At 64.1% G+C, this 20,634-nt stretch overlaps 1 protein-coding gene across 1 annotated transcript; it reads left to right on the top strand.

Annotated features, from left to right (window-relative positions):
* The first annotated feature begins 2,452 nt into the window (after nucleotides 1-2,452).
* On the top strand, nucleotides 2,453-19,520 carry DPYSL4 (dihydropyrimidinase like 4). Its single transcript, XM_030832140.2, has 14 exons — nucleotides 2,453-2,669; nucleotides 6,165-6,253; nucleotides 6,911-7,095; nucleotides 9,076-9,240; nucleotides 11,076-11,137; nucleotides 11,234-11,314; nucleotides 13,007-13,075; nucleotides 13,443-13,563; nucleotides 14,496-14,652; nucleotides 14,908-15,049; nucleotides 15,670-15,840; nucleotides 16,106-16,285; nucleotides 17,749-17,911; nucleotides 18,662-19,520. Exons 1-14 carry the CDS (start codon nucleotides 2,631-2,633, stop codon nucleotides 18,751-18,753), a joined length of 1,716 nt encoding a protein of 571 aa, XP_030688000.1. The 5' UTR covers nucleotides 2,453-2,630; the 3' UTR covers nucleotides 18,754-19,520.
* The last annotated feature ends 1,114 nt before the right edge of the window (nucleotides 19,521-20,634 follow it).

The following is a 20,634-nucleotide window of genomic DNA, read 5'->3' as shown; positions in this document are numbered from 1 at the left end:
TGTTTGTCAAATGAGAACCAGAAAAGAAAAGTCAACCGCTGAGAATGGTGAAAGAATTTCTGTGAATGAATAAGAACACATTTTAGTCACAGTGATCCCACACAGGTGGTTAAAGCCTGTTTGATCTCTTTGGGGGAGTGGAAAACCAAGGTGGGACTGGGACAAGGGGATGGGAAAGTGAGGATTTAGCTCTGCAGGTGTTCTTATGCCAGCCAGTACTGGAGTGTCGTCGCACTGACTCTCACTGTCCCAACTTACGCTTTGAAATTCCGGCTGCACTAACAGAACGGAAGGGTTGGGATGTCTTTTCCTTAAAAAACAGTCCCTGCAGGGATCGACTGAGTGACAGTATCGCCCTGTGACTCTGCGTGGGCTGAGAGTCCTCCTACTGTGTCTCACCCCAAACCTTGAACATTTTTTAAATTAATTAATTAATTTTAATTTTGGCTGCATGGGGTCTTCGTTGCTGCACGCGGGTTTTCTCGAGTTATGGCGAGCGGGGGCTACTCTTCGTTGCGGTGCACGGGCTTCTCATTACGGTGGCTTCTCTTGTTGCAGAGCACGGGCTCTAGGCGCGCGGGCTTCAGTAGTTGTGGCTCGCGGGCTCTAGATCACAGGCTCAGCGCATGGGCTTAGCTGCTCCGCGGCATGTGGGATCTTCCCAGACCACATGTCCCCTGTTCCCCTGCTCGAACCCGTGTCCCCTGCATTGGCAGGCGGATTCTTAACCACTGCGCCACCAGGGAAGCCCTGAACTTGTTTTTAAGGGCAGTCAGGAGCAGCTCCCGTGGGCGCATTCCCTCCCCCCCCCCCCACCCCGGCCTGGCCCTCCCGACTCGCCAAATGTTTCAGAGTCAGAGCCTCCTTCCCTGACGTGAGGTCGCCCACAGGGCCTGGAAATGTGGCTGGAGTTCCGAAAAACTGTGGTTTCTTCCGTGCGTGGTCCCCGTCTGCCCTTCTGCGGGTTGAGCTGGAGGTCGGAACCCCGGTTTGCCCCGGGGGCGAGCTGCGGAGCTTCGCTGGGGCAGAACGCGCGCCCTCGGCCCAGTTCCGGAGCGTTCAGCACTCCCTGCGTGGACAGCGCCAGCTCCGAGCGGACGCCAGGCCGGGCTGAGGGGTGGGGGGAGGGCTGGGGGGCTGGGGGGGGGGGCGCCAGGCCCGGCTCCGCCCAGTCCACGAGAACTCGCAGACCCCGCCACAGGAGGCTCCAGGAACCGCCGCCCCTCGCCGGCTCCCGCCGTGGCAGCACGGCGGCCGCAGGAGCCAGCAGAGGCTCTGCCCACGTGCCCGGGGATGCGGGGCACAGGAAGGCCCGGGCCGGCCCAAGCTTGGCGGAGTCTTCCGCTGCCTGGAGGACGCCTTTGAGAACAAGACGCTGCAGCTGGACGCGCGGGGAGGCGTACACCAGGGTCCGAGAGCAGGAGAGCCCCACAGCGGGCCAAGCTGCCACCAGGAGGGACGCAGCGAGCCAGGCGGAGACGGCCCAGAGGCTGCCGCAACTCTCCCAGAGAGGCCCAGCGTGGCCCAGGCCCGCGGCCCACGGCAGGTAGTGGCCGCAGTGCAGAGGCGCGGGCATCGGGGCCAGTGAGAGGGGGACGCGGGCCCTGGACTCCCTGAGACGCCACACGTCCACGCCGGAGGCCGCTGGGGCGCAGTCCAGGGGCTCGCCCTCTTCCACCAGCCCCCAGCTCCTCCGAGGGGACGCGAGGGCTCTTCTTCTCCCTGACTGGCCGTGTCTGAGCCTGGACTTCTATCCTGCGCGCCCCCCTCCTCAGAACCCGCCCGGAGGCCTGGCCTCTCCTGCCCTGGTCTGCCTCTCCGGTCCGTCCTGGGTCCTGGGTAGCTCTTTCTCTGTGTGTCTCTCTCGGTCTCTTTCTATCCCTTCTGTGTCTCTCCAACCTCCCACCTGACATCAAGCTTCGCGGGGCTGGCCCTGGGGCAGCCTCACAATGAGGTGTTTCACAGTGAGGTGTCTCCACTGTCCGGTCCCAGGGCCAGCGCATGGCCTGGCGTTCCGATCCCTGCCCGGGCAATACTCCAATGAGCCCGGCTTTGGCCTGAAACATCTTTCCGGACGGAGTCCAGCCTGAGCCTGGACTTGAGATTATATTCAATCCCCGCGGCCCTGGGTGCCTCGGGTCATCAGGGAGCTGGTGGCGGGCCCTCGGCTGGCCAGGGGGGAAGGGGGTCCTGGCAGGACATTGTCGGAACGCTCACTCTCCATCCCGGGTGCAGACTCTGCACACACACTGGCCGGGACCGGTCGCAACCCTCTCCTCCTGCCCACCCTAAACAAGTTCGCCTCTCGGTCCTCAGCTCGCGCCTAGGGCCGGGGTTGCGGGTACAGTCACCGAGCCCGGCCGGGGCGGGGCTTGAAAGCAGAGCGGCAGCGGCGGGCCGGGGGGCGTGGCCGGGGGCGTGGCCGGGCCGGGGGCGTGGCCGGCAACGGAGACGCGCGGCCCAGCGCGCTCCCACTTGGACGCCCGGCGCCCCCACGCGCACGCCTGGGCTCTGTGCGCCCCCACGTCGAGGCCTAGCTCGTGCGTCCGCCGCCGGGGACCCCCAGGACCGCAACGCCCGAACCGGGCCGCGCCGGCCAAAGGAGACGGCGGCGCAGCCGGAGGAGCAGGATGTCCTTCCAGGGCAAGAAGAGCATCCCCCGGATCACGGTGAGCTCCGCTCCCGGGGCCCGCTCCGCGCCTCCGGCCCACTGTCCCGGGCGGGACCTGGCCTCCGGGCCCCGGGGAAGACCCTCCCGGCCCTGCGCCGGGCCCCCCTCCCTCCGTGTCCAGCCCCCGCGCTTGCCCCTGTGCCGGCGCGCTCCTTCCCGCCCAGCCCGGGGTCCCCGCGAGCGCCGCGCCGGAACCCCTTTATGGAGCCGGCGCATAGGCCCAGACCCTCCTCTGCTCCCGGCGAGGGCTGGGGCCGGGGGGAGGCCTGCTCCCCAAGCGCAGATGCACCTGCCTCCCCCCCCCACCCCGCCCCCGTGCGTCTGGGCCTCTCTGGGAGCTCCGATTCGGAGTGGGCCGTCGGTGCGGCCCTTTGTTGACACCCCCGGTCCGGCCTCCGGCCTCGGGGCACAGATATGCCATCCCCATCCTGCGCCCCTCCACCCCGCGCCCACGCCGCCGCCGCACCACCAGGAGCTCTTTGTCCGAGACAAAGCAACTCAACCCGGCCCGGAGCCCTTGGCGACCCGAACCCCTCCATGGAGCCGGGGTTCGGAGCCCCCGGGGTGGCGGGCGGTGGGGGGGGAGAGGAGGTGGCTCGCTAGTCACTGTGCGGGCATCAGGCAGCTCAGGTCCGGGGAGGCGACCCTCTAACAGCACACGCACTGCTGCGGGAGGTCCCACTGTACACCCCGCGCTGCCAGGAAACAAAGCCGCCCCCTCCGTGCGGCCAGGAGCCCAGCGGGAGGGAGGGAGGGAGGGAGGGAAGGATGGAGGGAGGGAGGCGGGCGCCTGGGCGCCAGCTGGACGGTGCCTGGGAACCCACGGATTCAGATCCAGCGGGAGGCGGTGGGATGGCCCAGGGAGTGGCCAGTTCACTTCCTGAGATACTCAGGGAGGAAGAAGCCCTCCCCACCCCTCGCAAACAGGAGAGGGTCAGACCTGCTGCAGGCAGGGAGCCAGCCAGGGCCGGGAGGGGGCTGATCCCGTCTCTGGGCAGCTCAGACTCTAGTGGCTGGTTTAGGGGAACTTCTGCCCTCATCCTGAGGAGCACGGCACCTCATCCTGCTGCATTTCCCCCTTGGCTCCAAACCCAGGAAGGCTCCCAGAATCGGAGTCCAGACGTCTGAGCATTGGAGGGTGGGGGATTGAGCAGGGCACCCAGGCCACAGTCTCTTCCTGTCCAAAGCCTTCCACGTCCTCTTCTTGGGCATCTCTGAGAACGCGCTGGTCCATTGGGGCTGGAGTTGGGGCTGTGGGAGTGGGGGCACTGCAGGGGGAGGCAGGAGGGTCTGAACACTGGCTCAGAAGGTGGGCAAGGTGGGTCCTTGTGACGTGACCTGTCAGGGCTGGGTCTAGGGCCCAGGGGACCGGGCAGTGAGCCTCTGCAGAACCCAGAAGGGAGAGGCCCAGGCAGCTGGGGCCGGGCCATGTGGTAGACCAGGAGTTGGCGGTAGGTCACACAGTAGGTATTTGCAGCTTCGAGGGCCACGCTGTTTCTGGTGCAGCTGCTCAGCGCTGCAAGAGAGCGGCCCTGGGTGTGAGTGCTCCAGTAAACGCTGAGCTTGGACATCGAAACGTGAACCTCATGGAACTGTTATGAGTCTTGAAAGTCTTCTTGTGACGTCTTTCAACCAGCATAAGAGGCGAGCCGTGCTCGGCTCGGGGCTGCACGGGACAGGTCGAGGGCCGTGCTGGCTGTGGCACCGCTGGCCGCCCTTCTGTAGGGGCTGCACAGGGACAGGTCGAGGGCCGTGCTGGCTGTGGCACCGCTGGCCGCCCTTCTGTAGACCGTGCGGTGCTGGTCTTACCGTTAGTCAATAGAAATCTGAGAATTCAGCCCAAACGGTTAGATGTTAATAAGAATAGAGAATGATGTGATAAGGCTCATAAGCGATGAATTATTTATCCTCTCATCAGATTCATAGGAGAATCTGGCATCAGTCAGTTCTCTTGGCGTCAGGCTGATGGTGTGCAAAGAGCCAGAACCCCCGGCCCGGAGCCCTAGCCTGGCCTCTGGGTGGGCACCCCTGAGCCCTGGGCCAGGTCCCAGAGCCCCTGTGAAACAGCTGTCACTCCGGCCTGGTCAAGTCGCAGAGAGTGGCGGGCTCCAGCACGGTCACGGAGGGAAAGTGCTGCAGGGCTGGGCTCTCGCCCGCTTCGTTCTGCACTCAGCTCTTTGCTCCTGCTTTGTGTTTCTCTCCGTTTTTCTCCACTGAGGTCAGACCATCACCCCTGACATCATGCACGGCTCCATTACTGGCTCCCCCTCTGCCTCACTCCCTCCTTCCTGACCATCAGAAGTGGGCTTATGGCTGCCCAGCTCCGGGCTGCGGGGGCCCCGAAGAGCTGGCCGAACTCGCTGCCACTTTGTTCACCCCCTTGGGCCACCCGCAGGCGGCACCAGAACCGGCAGGCGCCCCGCTGCCGGGCCCTGCACCCCCATGGCCTCTGCATCAGCAGCCCCTGCTCCCCAACTCCCAGCCTCTCTGGAGTCCATCTCTCATCCGCCCCATAATGCCAGCCCGGGGCCCCACATCTCACCCAGACCACATCAGACCCCACTCCAGCGATGGCCCTGTTTCCATCCTTGAACACCACGGGCTGCTCTCTACAACAAGCTAATGTGAACTCTGTACGATCATTTAAACCCCAGCTCAAGGCCTCCCAGGTGGCGGCCCACTGATTCCCCAAGTCCAGCATGCCCCACTCCTACCCTCCTCCCATTCCCCCCCACCCCCGCCTCGTTTCCTCTCCTTCATCAACCAGACTCTTTCCTGCCTCAGGGCCTTTGCTTGGGCTGTGCCCTGGCCTGAGCTTGAGTCACCTCCAGTTTTAGCTCCTCCAACAGGCCCTTCTCAGTCCCTGAGGCAGTCAGGCCTGTCTCCCATCACGCTGTCACGTCACCTGCTTTGTGCTCTTGCGTCTGTCACCATCTGTGACGGCCATGTGTGTGATGTCTGTCTCCCTCCCCAGGGGTAGGGCCCCTGCCTGCCAGCACTGCCTCAGGGCACAGAGATTCTGGAAGGCGCCCGCCCCAGCTGTCAGCCGGAGCCGCCTCTGTGGGTGGACGAGTAGGGCAGACCTTCCAGGCCAGCAGGGGCGTGTGAGATGTGGTCCACCTCCGCCCTTGGCCTGGGCTTGACAAATTAGGCGACGGGTGTGAGGATGTACGCGTGGTTCACTGCACCGCTGTTCGCACCGCCTCGACTTTGCCGTGGGGAAGCGGGGGGCTAGCTGGTCGTACACCCTGTGCCTCTGGCGAGGCCAGACTGCCTGACCTGTGTTTGCAGGTCGTGTGCGGGGCCCGTAGGCAGCTGCCCCCAAGGGCCACCGTCTCGGGCCCCCTCTGCCCGCCCTGGGTGTGTGCTGGCTTTCATGCACACAAATTGTGCCTGAATGTTTCCATCATAACTCCAAGGTAAAGCTTGTGCTCAAGATACTGTTGAGTCACTTAGTTTGGAGGAAACTTACCCATTTCTTTGTTTCTGATAGAGTGACCGCCTTCTGATCAGAGGCGGGAGGATCGTGAATGATGACCAGTCCTTTTACGCTGACCTGTATGTGGAGGACGGTTTGATAAAGTGAGTTTCTACCTCAGATATCTTCATGGTCACACGTTGATCACACACTACCCAGAAGTTTACTTTTGGGCGAGATCCACGTGAATGGTTCTTTCTTTCCCAAAAGCTCGTTTCCTGGAAATAGCTTTTGCCCAACCCGAGCCTTCAGTGAAGCCTCAGAGACGGAACGATGGCTTCCTCGTTTCTTTGTTAACACAGCTTCAGTATGGTGTGGGGCTCAAAGCAGGTGTTTAATAAATGCTTATCGACCACACCTATCAGCTTGTCTGCTCGTGCCTGTCCAGTAGCTCCAGGGACTTCCCTGGCCGTCCAGTGGTTAAGACTCCACGCTCCCAGTGCAGGGGGTGCGGGTTCGATCCCTGGTCGGGAACTGACTTCCCACATGCCACGCGGCAGGAACAAAACAAAACAAAGGAGCAGCTCCAGCCTCTGGTCAATAAGCAGCGAGTGGACACCTAAGTGACCGCCACAGGGTTGGCTCCTCCGTGTTGACGGTCCTGAGCCCCAGAGTGTGGACTGGTCAAGTCTTGGCCGTATCGCCCTTTGCCTCAGGGACAAGAGCCCAAGGGCAAGGGTCCCGGCTCTGCATCATTGCCAGGAGCCCGTTCACGTTTGCTCAGGGCTCTTCCTAACCAGCGAAATCTCTGTTGCTTTCAGACAAATCGGAGAAAACCTCATTATCCCTGGGGGCATGAAAACGATTGACGCTCACGGCCTGATGGTCCTGCCGGGCGGAGTGGACGTCCACACAAGGCTGCAGATGCCCGTCCTGGGCATGACCCCGGCCGATGACTTCTGCCAGGGGACCAAGGCCGCCCTGGCAGGAGGGACCACCATGATATGTGAGTGTCTCCTGTGGGGAGTGTCCATCCCAGCCCGTGGTCCTCTGGCAGGTTTGCATGTCGCAGGAAGAGCTTTCCCTGATGCTGTTTTTCTCAGGCCTCTTTCCCTTTATTACATCTCATTCTAAGAAATCCTTGAGTGCGTGTCTAACCCTGTCCCTCATCCTGAGTCGTGCTGCCTGGGCCAGCTCTGGAGCACGCCTGGGATTTCCACGGGAGCACGGGGTGTGCGCCCAGTAATTTGTTATTTTCCGGGAAGCTAGCAGCTGGCTAAGGACCAGGTTTGGAAAACCCAAGTGCAGGGTTCATGTTGCCTGAAATGTCAGACGCATTTGCCCCTGAACCTCACACCCTCTGAGGCTTGGTTTGCAGAAACTCCCTGCCCATGTCAAAAGAGCTAAAGACAGAGGCTGTGTTTTAGGAAAAGGATGATGAAAAATACCATTACCCTATCAACAAGCCCCAGAGGTACCGTTTCTTTAGTGCCGACCCTGTGCCAGGGCACGAGCGCCATCCTGATGAGTCTCAGCTCCATGCTCTCCTCGTACAACCCCCTGAGCTGGGCAGAGAAGCCCCAGTTTACAGCTTGTGAGGTGAATTCGCTTGCCCACCGCGAACTTGCTCGTGGCCAGCGCAGGGGCCAGGAAGAGGCACCAGCGTGCAGCCCTCCTCCCGTGGCCTTGAGCACCATCAACTCCGCAGTCCCGAGCACAGACACATCCACTAGGTTAGACCTGGCCTAACACACCCAGTCCAGCCCCGGCTGCACCGCATCCTGGCTGTGACTTCAGGCAACGCAACTCTCTTTTAGACGCCTCTCACCTCCCTGGTCTGTCAGGCAAGAGGAAGCGGGCGGAGGATGGAGCAAGTGGGCGCACGTCGTAGCTTTGCTGTGTCCGGCACACAGTGAGCGCTGCCACTGCTGCCACCGGGAAAGGCTGCTCTGGGGACCCTGGGCTACTTCACAAGTGACATTTAGATGTTGCAAAATCCTGGCCTGGTGTGGTTTACTGAACCACGACGTGGAAGGAAAAACCCAACAGTGGTCCACCTTTTAGTCTGATTAAATCGCGAGGTGCGATTTCAGGCCCTTGGTCCTGCATGTCATTGGTGGCCCCCCGGGCTGAGCAGGTGCCGTCGTGTTATGTCACCTGCGCCTGCTGGTGCTGAGGCATCAGACCGGCCGTGAGGACAGAGATGCTGCGGGGCCGGGCTGGCCTAGGCGGAGCCGCCCGCAGCTCCAGGCTGGAGCTGTGAGCGGCCTGCAGGGCGGGGCCCTGGGCTCGTGACCTGAGCTGTGGGAAGCAGAGGGCCCACGTGCGGGCGCGCTGCAGGAAGGCACGGCATTTGCCTGTAACCCCAGGCGGTGTGCCTTCCCCCCACCCCGCCCCCTGGCCACCGCACTCCCAGCTCTTTCCCTGCACCTGGCAGAGGCTGCGAGCGGGGTTTGGACCTTGGACGCGGGGTTGCCGGCGGGGGGGGGGGGGTGACGGTGCAGTGTCCACGTGCGTTCCCAGTTTCCCCGGGGGGTGGGGTGGGAGCACCGCTCGAGGGCTGTGCGGCCAGTGAGGCAGGAGGGAAGCCAGCCCCGTGCGCTGCTGTGGGCAGGCTCGCGGGTCCAGTGCCACGGACGGTAGTGCCGCCCCTCCCCCTCCAGGGGCACCGCACTCAGGCCAGGCCTGTGCGGGAGGTGGAGGCCTAAACTGCCGCTGGGCTCTTTGGGGGGTGTCCACTGGAGAGTGAGGGCCTCCCCTCTGCTCAGGGAGACGCTGGGGACGAGCGGCGGGAGACGCCTCTTTGGCCAGAACCGACGGGCAGGTTCCCAGCAGCCTCAGCCCGGCGTTGGGTATGAGGCCTCTTCTCTGCTTTTCTCAGACGTGCTTCCCGGTTTCCTGGGAACACGAAGCCGCTCTCCCTCGGAGGCCCAGGTGGTCCCAGTGGCACGGGTGGGGGGCTCAGCTGACCACGCTGTCCCCACAGTGGACCACGTGTTCCCCGACACGGGTGTGAGCCTGCTGGCAGCCTACGAGCAGTGGCGGGAGAGGGCGGACCGTGGAGCCTGCTGTGACTACTCCCTGCACGTGGACATCCCCCGCTGGCACGAGAGCACCAGGGAGGAGCTGGAGGTCCTGGTGAAGGACAAGGGTGAGCGGGACGCCCAGCCGGGCGGAAGGGCAGCTGCAGGGCCTGGCCTCCCCGGCCTCGGGTGGACACTGTGCGGACCTGAGCCCGGGCAGGGGGTCGCGAGCTGGGAGAAAGTTGGACAATAGCCATTCGAAGATCTGCTGGGCTGAGAGGTCACCTGCGTCCGAGTCTGGGGACGCATCCCGTAGCTGTTGTCCTCACAAGAGGACACAGCAGGGACTTCCCTGGAGGTCCAGTGGTTAAGACTTCACCTTCCAGTGCAGGGGGTGCGGGTTGGATCCCTAGCTGGGGAGCTAAGATCCCACATGCCTCGCGGTCAAAAAACCAAAACATAAAACAGAAGCAATATTGTAAGAAAATTCAATAACGACTTAAAGAAAAAGAGGACACAGCAGTCGCAGCTGTCGCCTCGGTCCTCTCGTGTCTTGGCCCTGGATGAAGGGTAAGCGCTGTAAGCCTTCTTAGCATCTTAAGAGCCTTTAGAAGGAGATGCCTTAAAACCTACTGCCAAAAAGAATCAAAATAAAATAAAACCTACTGCTGCCTCAGCTGAAACAGGACGGTTTACAGATAAGGCTTAATTTTTTTTTTAATCAAAAGTCCTGAAGCTGAAACCACATCAGAGTTTATAGAGGATTTGACAAGTTAGCTGGATGTCGTAACTGAGCTCCGGCGACTGGCTTTGAGGGTGGGCCTAGCGCACAGCCGGGAGAGGAGCTGGAGGGGCTGAGATGGGGGGGTGCTGGCTGCAGACCCCTGGCCGGGCCCTGGAGGCCACAGGGCGCTCCCCACAGGAGACGCTGCCACCCGCCCCACTGTACCTCCGAGGGAGGCAGGGAGGTTCATGGAGGCCATTTCCCAAAGAGCGACGGTCCTCACACCAGTAGCCTTTGGCATTTAGGACCCCCAACCTGGGGGTGGGCAGGGGGCTCTCAGCCTCTGCACCTCATTCCAGGCAGTGGCTCCGCCACCCGGGTTGTTCCTTAACAGGATCGGGAGGCCTGCGGCCTTGCAGCTCCGAGCAGAGGTAGAAACCAGGCACCTGCCGCCACCACCCTCCTGCCGGGGCAGAGCGCTGGTCCTGGCCTGCTGCGTGGCGTCCAGGGACAGGCCTGCATGCTGACCAGTAGCCTCCACCAGGCGCCCTGGGGCGGGTTGCCACCTGGGGGGTCGGCTCGTGTAGCACTGGGTGACAGTTTCCCCCGCGTGCCTTTGCTCAAGGTCGCACTTTCGACCCAGTGAGATGACAGGGAGGAGGGCGGGGCCGCGCGCCGCTGGTTTGGATGGTGGGGGGTCAAGTGAGTCCCCAGCTGGTCCCGAGTCCACACAGCACAGGAGCTCGACCCTGGCCTGATGGGCCCCTGACGCCGCGGGCAGCCGGTCCTGTTCCTTCTGCTTTTCCTGAGGGCCTGAGCGTGCGCTGTGAGCGGGACCTGGCAGGTGCCACTGAGGCCCGCAGGCTAGGTGGCCAACATGAGGGCCACCCCAGCGCCCAGTGCGGGAGGGGCTCCTGTGCAGCCCGGGCGGAGCTCAGGCAGCGAGCCTGCAGCTCACGGCTCCCTTCCGTCCAGGGGGCACGGGGCTCCCGGGGCTCCCAGGGGCCATGGCGGTTTAGCAGGTGGGGGGCGGGGTCTCACCTGGCTCTGCCACTGGGGAACAATTGGTTCCTGACCCCAGAGCTCGAGGAGCAGGAGGCGCCGGGGTGACTCTGTCCCCATCCCGGCCCGGGAGAGTGTGGGGCTGGTCCCCCAGGGCCACGAGGCCAGCTGGTGGGGCCCCTGGAGCTCGGGGAGAAGCGGAGGCTCCTGGCATCCACCCCTCCTGCCTCCCCCCAGGTGTGAACTCCTTCCTGGTCTTCATGGCATACAAGGACAGGTACCAGTGCACGGACGGCCAGGTAAGGCCAGGTTTCGAGTGGGGGAGCGAGCAGGTGTCTCATGCTGCTGTGGATGGGAGACACACAGCCTCACGCAGCCCATGTGTCTCTCCCCAGATGTACGAGATCTTCAGTGTCATCCGGGACCTGGGAGCCGTGGCCCAAGTGCACGCGGAGAACGGCGACATCGTGGACGAGGTGTGGGCGGGGCTGGCAGGGTGACCCCTGCCCACTTGGGTGTGAGCACTGATCCCACAAACGCTGACGGAGGGAACCTGGAACTTGACCCAGTAAATGGCTTGCCCAGGTCAAAGGGCAAGCAGGCAGGGCGTCAGGGAGTCTGGGGGGCTCTTGGCCATAACAGATTTTTCCATGATCATCACACTTCTGATCAAAAAGCCTCCAAAACCAGGGACTTCCCTGGCGATCCAGTGGGTGCGATTCTGCACTTCCACCGCAGGGGGCGCAGGTTCCATCCCTGGTTGGTGGCGGAGCTCCTATGCTTCGCGGTGTGGCCAAAAAAAAAAAATTCTCCGAAATCAGTGTTGCTTCTTGGTGAGGGGTGCCGAGACTGGGGTCTCCGAGCCCTCCGCCCCCTGGACTGAGGCCCCTCCCATGAGCACACCTGTTGGGTTAGTGGCGCTGTCCTCAGTCGCGCCCCAAGCTGCCTGGGGGGTGCCTGGCCCTGCTGCGCACGCCCCCACCTTCCCTGTGGGCCCAGGGCTGTGAGGGGGGTGCCCCCAGCCTCTGCCCCTCACCCCGTTTTCCCGTCCGCCCACTGGTGCAGGTTGGGTGGGGCGCCCAGGATCTTCCAGGCCTCCTGGGGACCTGGCGGGAGGTCGCACACACACGGCCACCTCCCCAACATTCCAGACCCACAGAGAAGCTTCCTGGGACCCGTAGGGCTCTGCCCCTCCCAAGTTCAACGGGAGGGTGGTGACACTCAGGAGGGGCATGTGGGGTTCCGGCCATCGGGTACTGTATGTGCTTCCAGGGTTCGAGGCCAGGCCCGGCAGGAGACGTCGTGGGTCACGCTTAGTGTTCAGGACGCTGGGCCGCGAATGCCGGGGAGGCTTATTAGGGGGTCGGTGGGATTCTGCTCCCCCATTCTCCACGCCGAAGCTCGTTTACACCGTAGGGCGCTGTGGCTCAGACCTGTAATATGAGTGAACTTGCCCAAGAAGAAGCCCCGTCCCCGACTGCGCACAGCCGCCACGCACACCCCGCCGCGCACGCCCCCGACCACACTCCCCCACACGCACGCCCCCGACGCACACGCCCCCGACCGCACTCCCCCGCCGCGCATGCCCCCTCCACGCACACCCCGCCGCGCACGCCCCCCCCCGCACTCCCCGCCGCGCATGCCCCCGCCACGCACACTCCGACGCGCACGCCCCCGCCACGCACGCCCCCGCCGCGCATGCCCCCGACCGCAGTACCCCCGCGCATGCCCCCGCCACGCACACCCCGCCGCGCATGCCCCCGCCACACACACCCCGACGCGCACGCTCCCGCCACGCACGCCCCCGCCGCGCATGCCCCCGACCGCAGTACCCCGCGCATGCCCCCGCCACGCACACCCCGACGCGCACGCCCCCGACGCTCACCCACTGGGGAAACAACACGGCAGGCAAAGCTGTGGGATCTTGTCCCCTCACTTAGGTCCTGCGACCTTAGGCAAGTCCTTGCCCTTTGCAAGCCCCGTTCTCTCATCTGTAATTGGGGGCGCTGAAGTCACTCCACTTCGGGACCCCTCTGCTCCATTCTGAGTTCTCTGGGATTGGTGATCCTCAGGGGCCTGCAAGTCTGGGCTCATCTCGGGGAGCACGGGTCGTCTCAGGGTCAGGGTGTTCTGGGCTGCGTCCAGGCTGGAACGTGGTATGTATTTAGGAGCAGAAGCGGCTGCTGGAACTCGGCATCACCGGCCCCGAGGGCCACGTGCTCAGCCGCCCAGAGGAGGTAGGTGTGAGCTTGCTGGGAACACTCCCCCGACTGGGCCTCCATCAGGGGTTGGGTCTGGCCCCGTGGTCCCGGCAGGGCTGTGATCCCTCTGTCCTCGTCTGGAGGCGTGAATCAAGGCTCACGTCCCCTCCTACCACTGGTCATCCTGAGGCCTTTATGTGAGGCCAAGAAGGTGGCGTGGTCAGCCCTGGCGTCTGCATGGGTCGGCCCAGATTCTGGGCACCGAGCCCCAGGCTGCGGTCCTCACCCGCCCAGGGGTGCTTCTTCTGGGCCCGGGATCCATGGGTGGTCCGGGGGCATCTCATGCCCATACTGGTCAGGAGGCCCTAGTGTTCTCGTGTGGCCTGAGCGCCCCCATCCCCAGGTGGAGGCTGAGGCCGTGTACCGCGCTGTCACCGTAGCCAAGCAGGCCAACTGTCCCCTGTACGTCACCAAGGTGATGAGCAAGGCTGCGGCCGACGTGATCGCCCAAGCCAAGCGCAGAGGTGAGTGGTGGCCCGGACCGGGGCGCGGGGCCAGGGTCTCTCTGGGGGTCTGTCACGTCCTCAGCTTCCCGGGGCTGGGCCAGCTGGACAGAGGCTCAGCGCAGGCAGACCCCACGGGGACGCAGCGGCTGCTCTGCCAGCCTCTTCATGGTGGGGTGGCCTCTGGTGCGGGGTCACCAGGGCTGTGGCCGGCGGGAGATGTGGGCATCTGGTCCTTGTGTGGGGTGGGTGGCCTGAGTCTCCCCTCTTGTCCGAACAGCAGTGGAGCACCGGGGGGCCTTGAAGCAAAAGTGAGGCCTAGTGGCCCTGTTTGCACAGAAGTGAGTGTCAGAGCTGTGCTCCGTGTGTGCGTGTGTCTGTGTGCGCGATGTGTGTGGCATGTGTCTGTGTGTGTGTGTGTGTGTGTGTGTGTGTGGTGTGAATGGTGCATGAGAGTAGATGCTCATGTCGTGTAAGGGAGCCTGGCCCAGCTGACCCTGGGGGCCCATGTTACTGTCCGCTGGACACATCCTGCGTCCAGGAGCTGGGGTGCGGGTCCTGAGGGCTGGATGCCCTCTGGCCCTGGAAGCCCAGGCCATGGAGGAGGCCGGGGGTCACTGACGGAGCCAGGTCCTTGCACAGAGGCTGTGGCCAGGCGAGCCGGGCAGTCAGTTGACGGTGTGTCACTGCAGCCTGTGGCCCCAGCAGGGGTGTGAGGCAGCAGGGACAGAGGACCCCCTTCGGGAGCCCCAGGTGGCCTGGGCCGGGCGCCTCCGGAGCAGGGGAAAAGCTGTCGCAGAAGGCTTGGGGGATCGAGGGGCAGTTTACGTCAGCCCTGGGATCACAGGGCCAGACCTACCCCACGGTGCAGGCCGGGTCAGGGGGGCGTTTCCAGGCCCTGTCTGGGTCTGGGGACATGGGGGCCGGCAGTGCCCCTCACGGCCTCACCGCAGGGGTGGTCGTGGTCGGGGAGCCCATCACCGCCAGCCTGGGCACCGACGGTTCCCACTACTGGGGCAAGAACTGGGCCAAGGCCGCAGCCTTCGTCACGTCACCCCCCCTCAACCCGGACCCCAGCACTGCAGACCACCTCGCCTCCCTGCTGTCCAGGTAAGGAGCTGCCTACGTGCCCCTCGCCCTGGCCTGGCCTGTGCCCGCCGGCAGCTCCAGGCCTCTTGCGTCCGGAGACTCCACACCGGGGTCCTTGCCCTCCCACCTGCGCCCCGAGGCCCCAGCTCTGGCCTCTCCGACAACCTCTCCCCCACCCCCCGTGGGCCGAGCAGCCAGGTAGGGGTGGAGCCAGCTGGGCCTTTGGCGGCTCAGGAAGGACAGGCCCCTCTGGGCTCTGACTCCGGCTCTCCTCAGCGGGGACCTCCAGGTGACCGGCAGTGCCCACTGCACCTTCACCACTGCCCAGAAGGCCGTCGGCAGGGACAACTTCACGCTCATCCCCGAGGGCACCAACGGCGTGGAGGAGCGCATGTCTGTGGTCTGGGAGAGATGCGTGGTGGGTGCAGAAGTGGGGACGCAGGGTCCTCCCCACAGAATGCTGCCTGTTCATCAGAGAGGGAAGCCCCTTGAGCGGCAGATTCACCAGAGCAGAGGTCGGGGCTCGTGGGCCCCACGGTGTTGTCCCCCCAGCCTTGCCACCCAGGGCTCCCTAGACATTTGCTCCTGGTCCTAATGCACACGACCCAGGGAGAGCGGGGGCCCTGCCCTGGTGGAATTACACTCCGCAACGTGTCCCTAGGAGGTCTGAGATTTCCTCAGACATCCATCTCGCTCGGAGGGTCCTGCCCACGGCCTCTGCCCCCATGACCCCAGCCCCAGTCCTGAGCCCTTCCCTGAGCTGAGGCCCTGACCCCAGGCTCCTGGCCACCCCAGGGGGATGGTCGCGTCCTTTGGGGACACAGACATCATCGTGGAAGCATCAGCATTCATTTGCCCACAAAGTGAGCATGGAGACCAGCTTGGTGCCCAGGAAGAACCAGACCTGCAGGCACGACTGAGGCACACGACACGCGGCCTAGGGGACGGGGGCCACCTCCACACAAGAGCCCCGAGACCAGACCCCGCCTGCGGTCAGGAAGGGTGCCCCCCGACTCACCCCCGCCTCTTACTTCTCAGGCCTCAGGGAAGATGGACGAGAATGAGTTTGTTGCTGTGACCAGTACAAATGCAGCCAAAATCTTCAATTTTTACCCAAGGAAGGGGCGGGTGGCCGTAGGCGCCGACGCCGACCTGGTCATATGGAACCCCAAGGCCACGAAAGTCATGTCTGCCCAGAGCCACCACCTGGTGAGAGACGCCTGGGCCCACGTCAGGGGTGGGGCCTGGGGAGCCCCGCAGCCTTCCTGGGGGTTGGGCAGAGCAGCGGAGGCGGGAGGGTGAGCCCTCTGCCGGCTCCTCCTGGAACGCTCTGTGCTCTGAGAACCATGCCTCCGGGGCAGGGGTGCAGGGCGCGGTGGCCACTCCCGCTGAATCCCGGCCCGGCCGAGTGGGCGCCCTGCTCAAGGGTCCTGGGTCAGGAGAACGCTGAGCAGCCCCTGGCTGTTCTCCCCAGAACGTGGAGTACAACATTTTCGAAGGCGTCGAGTGCCGAGGAGCCCCCGTGGTGGTCATAAGTCAGGGCAGGGTCGTGCTGGAGGACGGGGCCCTGTTCGTCACCCCCGGGTCTGGCCGCTTTATTCCGCGGAAGACCTTCCCCGACTTCGTCTACAAGAGGATAAAGGCTCGCAACAGGGTAAGGCCTGAGCCCGGCAGGCGGGTGGGCATGAGCTCTCAGGCCTCCTCCGGATCAGCCCTGCCCACGGCCACTGTCAGGAAAGCACAGCGGCCCCAGTGCTCCGGGCGCTTCTTGGCGGTGCTTCGCCCGCGTTCGTTACCAGGCAGCCCGTGTCACTGTAGAAAGCGTGGGTGTGAAGCAAAAAAAACGCCTCGTAGCCACCCCCCAGGTACACTGCCACTAAGGCTAGCAGAGCCCGCCCAGGATTTCCCCGGGAGCAGACGGGATGTTAATAAATTAAGGAAGGAGAACACGTGGTTTACCGGCATCCGTGAACTTGGAAGTTGTGAGCCCTCCTCTTCCCACGCGGCTTGGCCGGCTGCCCGCCGGAGTCTGGCGGATGCACCAGGTGTCCACCCAGGCCCTGCGCTGCACGCACAGGTGGTTCACGCATGCGCACAGTCACATACACACACACAGCTGCACACGTGGTTACTGTACACTCTGGTTTGCTTTACCCCAGCCCTGTTTCCAGTTTTCTAGACTAAAGACGTATCTGAGCTCACATGAGGAGGGATGGCTTTCGGGCTGGGCTGAGGGCCAGGTGCTGGTCTCCTTCCCAGGAAAGGAGAGCGGAGGCTTCCCTAACTCGCAGACGCTTCTGTCTCAGGCTGCAGGGCCCACACCACGGCTGCTGCCCACATCTGACCTGGGCACAGCACCCCCTCCTCCCTCAGGGTTCGAGCAGGGCTGAGAGGCAGGGTCCAGGGCAGAGGGCTGGGCATCGCACCCCTTGGGGTGAGGTCCGGGGCACCCCTGGGCATTGGCCACTGGGAAGCTCCGTGAGGTGGCAGGCCAGCCCCACGTACAGCCGCAGCACGGAGCAGGGAGAGGGGACGGCTCCCCGTCGCACACCCGGGGTGATGGCAGACCCGAATCTGCAGAACTCCACACCCCACAGTCGCTCTTGCCCTGCGCCCCTGCCCCACTGTGACCCCTGCAGGGCAGGATCTGGTTCAGCTCCACAGTCACGAGTGTGAGGCACAAATCCCCAGGCAGGTGCCAGCTGCAGACACAAGCACAGCGGAAGTCTTCGCCTCGACGCTCGGACTGTTGGTCCGTCATGGTGGCCACTGGGAAGGGCCTCTGCCTCTGGCGGCCATTTTCAGGGAGGGCAGGACCCAGGGCCACCACCTCAGGGCTTCCTCAGGAACACAGCGGGGGCTGCGTGGGGGCCACAGTACGGTGGGTACTGAGGAGGCGGGGACTATGTTGGGACCAGTTTCTGATTCCAAAAGGAGCCTCCTCTGCAGGCCACCCCTGTCCGAGCATCTCCTCCAGCTCGGGGCACTGCTGCCCAGCCTCGGGGGAGGGAGGTGTGTGTCCACACTCGTGGGTTGTCACCCCGTTGGCGGGGAGCCCCCTGCCCTCGAGCCCAGGGCCTGCGCAGCACCCCCTCATGCCAGCCTCTCGGCCCACAGCTGGCAGAGATCCACGGCGTGCCCCGAGGCCTCTACGACGGGCTGGTCCACGAGGTGATGGTGCCCACCAAGCCGGGGGCCGGTGTGCAGGCCCGTGCCTGCCCGGGGAAGATCTCAGTCCCACCCGTTCGCAACCTGCACCAGTCGGGGTTCAGTCTGTCTGGTGAGTTGAGCCCAGCGTCTGTGGGACCCGAGGACCACGTGGGAGTCCGGCCTCCAGCCCCTCACTGCCCCATAGCGCAGAGGCACACATGTGAGGTGCATAAGGATGGGGCCTGGGGGCTTCAAGGGCTCTGGGGGCCCGGCGTGCAGCCACCAGGCTCAGGCCTCTGATCAGGGTCTCAGCTGTGCTCCCAGCATGCTAGGATTCTAAGAGAAGCCCTGAGCCCCAGGCTCTCCCTGCACACGGAGCCAGACCCTCCCTCTCTCTTCCCAGCCCTTGGTTGGGAGCCCACCGGCCCCTGACATCCTGTCTCAGCCTCCCTGCTGGGGAGGTGATGGACGTCCCTGCCTGCCCCCTGGGGATGTAGGGCCAGGGGCGGGTCCCCTTTGGAATCCAGCATCGTCCTAAAGGCTAAAGACAGCCTTCACCCATCATGGGGGTCTGTGCGGGGCAAGACCTACGGGCGGGGCAAGCAGGACTGGCCCAGCCTCTGCTCCTCCGGACCGGATTCCCAGAGGGTCAAGCTTGACCTCCAGTCTCTGGCCGCATGCACACCTGGCCTCACTTGCCTGCCCAGCTGAGGCCTCAGTGGTGGGAGTGCCTGACCGGTGGCCTGGCTGAGCTGCCAGGGCCGTCGGGGAGCGTGAGGGGCCTGCAGTGTGGGGCTGTGGCTCCGCATCCCTGGCCTCGCGGGTGTGGCCTGTTTGCGTCACGTCCCCAGCGCCACTTCCACTTCTGGCTTCCCCACAGGCTCTCAGGCCGATGACCATATCGCCAGGCGCACGGCTCAGAAGATCATGGCGCCACCTGGCGGCCGGTCCAACATCACATCCCTGTCCTAGGTGCTGCACGTGCCAGCGGCGGGCGTGCCTGTGGGCGACAGCCACTCCCCTCTGTTCCCTTCCCTTCGTTGAACCTATTTTGAAAGGTGCCTGGCCTTATCTTCCCCTCCCCAGAAACTCTCTTCTTGGGGTCCCAGGTCCTGTTATCAGGAGCCCCCGCAGGAGAGGCTGAATTTGGGGAGGTTTCACTGCCAGGGCAAGGAGGCTGGACATGGTGGCAGGGACAGCTCAGGTGGCCCTGAGCCCGGGTGCCAGGTGCCTCAGGAAGACAGGGGCCTCCTAGGATGCCCAGGGCAGCCGGGCCAGGACGAAAGGCTGGGGGTGTTTTGCCCTCGTCCCTATCAGGAATCACCGCCCTGAGGACCCCCAGCTCTGCCACCCGCTCCCACGGGCAGAGGTGCGGCCCGTCCCTGTGTGCCTTAGCGCAGGCAGGAGCGCCCCGGCCCTGCCCAGAGCTGCTGTGACTCCAGGGACCCACCAGGAACACAGTGTAGGGCAGCTGCCAGCAGGACTTCTGCAGATTCGCCTGTACACTTTTCCAGGGGCCAAACCTCTGCTTCCGTAGAGCCCGTGTCCAGGGCATTTTAGGGCCCTTTAGCTGAGATGCTTTCCTTTTACTGAGTGTGCGTCGCAGTAGTTTATTAGAACAGCAGATTTGTGTGGTGAGGACGCCTGTAGCCAGGAACCTGCCTGCCACCCACAGCCCAGCAGCACTGTGCCCCAGTCCATGGGACTCAAGTCGATTAAAGGCATCTGGGCTGGAAGCCGACGGCGTGTGGAGAGCCCCGACTTCTCTACCCCTGCGCCATCCCCTGGGGGTTCACGCTTGGGATGCTGGGGAGTACCCTGCAGCCCCCTGGCCTGGCTTCGAGCTGTGAGGCCGGACCTCGAGACCACCTGCAGGACCAGCCGTGCTTGGCCTCCGGGCATGGGCAGGGCTGGGTCCGAGCCATAGGGAGGCTCTCTGCCTCTCAGGGAAGGGGCCCCAGGCCTGCAGGTCAGAAACAGCCAGACATTCAGAGGGGGAGGGGTGGTTGGGAGGATGCCCGCCTACATTCTCCTTGATGGGCCCAAGCCAGCCCAGCGGGTTGGGGGCAGCGTGACCCCTGGGGACCCGCCAGGAACAGCACGATGAGCTCACACCTCCAGCGGGCAGCGGCGGGGGGAGGTGTAGCCTACATTCTGCTCCTGTAAGGCAGAGCAGCCCAGGGTTCTGATCCAGACCCATGGGCTGAGCTGCACCAGAACCTTCTAGAAGATGGAACTGCTGGGTTGGCCTCGTGGCCTCAGCCTCTTTCTCATAAAAACGGCGCCAGTCCCCCAGATGTGGGACGCTCCCAGGAGGGGTCTTCACCCCAAGAGCACCAGGAAGGGTCGGGGCAGCCCCGCCCCCCTCACACGGCCAGGCACTCTGGGCCCTGCCCAGGCGTCCACTTCCGGTCATGCTCCCTGGGGGGACATGAACAGCCCCATCTGTGAATCCGGGCCTTCCATGTGCTGTGCTGGACCAGGGCAGCCCCGGGAGATGGTCCGTCCTGGTGGTCCTGCAGCACTCCCGGGGGCTCCCTCTGGCTCAGATGCTGCACTGGACCAGGGCAGCCCCTGGAGATGGTCCGTCCTGGTGGTCCTGCAGCACTCCCGGGGGCTCCCTCTGGTTCAGGTTTGTTTGGTCAGCGTGGCCTCAGAGCTGGATTCCTGGGGCTCCACTGAGGCCAGTGTTCACGGCACCAGTGTCCCCCTCCCCCAGAGGGAGACGGGGTGATCGGGGAGCCAGACCACACCCACATCCCTGCCACTGACTCAGGAGATAGACATGCTGTCCCCTCGGGCCTCAAAACGCACACTTAGATGTACACAAAAACCCATATACAATACGCGTTT

Source organism: Globicephala melas, chromosome 16 (genome assembly GCF_963455315.2).
Source record: "Globicephala melas chromosome 16, mGloMel1.2, whole genome shotgun sequence".
NCBI classification, from domain to species: Eukaryota; Metazoa; Chordata; class Mammalia; order Artiodactyla; family Delphinidae; genus Globicephala; species Globicephala melas.
Note: the sequence above shows the minus strand (reverse complement) of the source record. Positions and strands in the feature narration are given on the sequence as shown.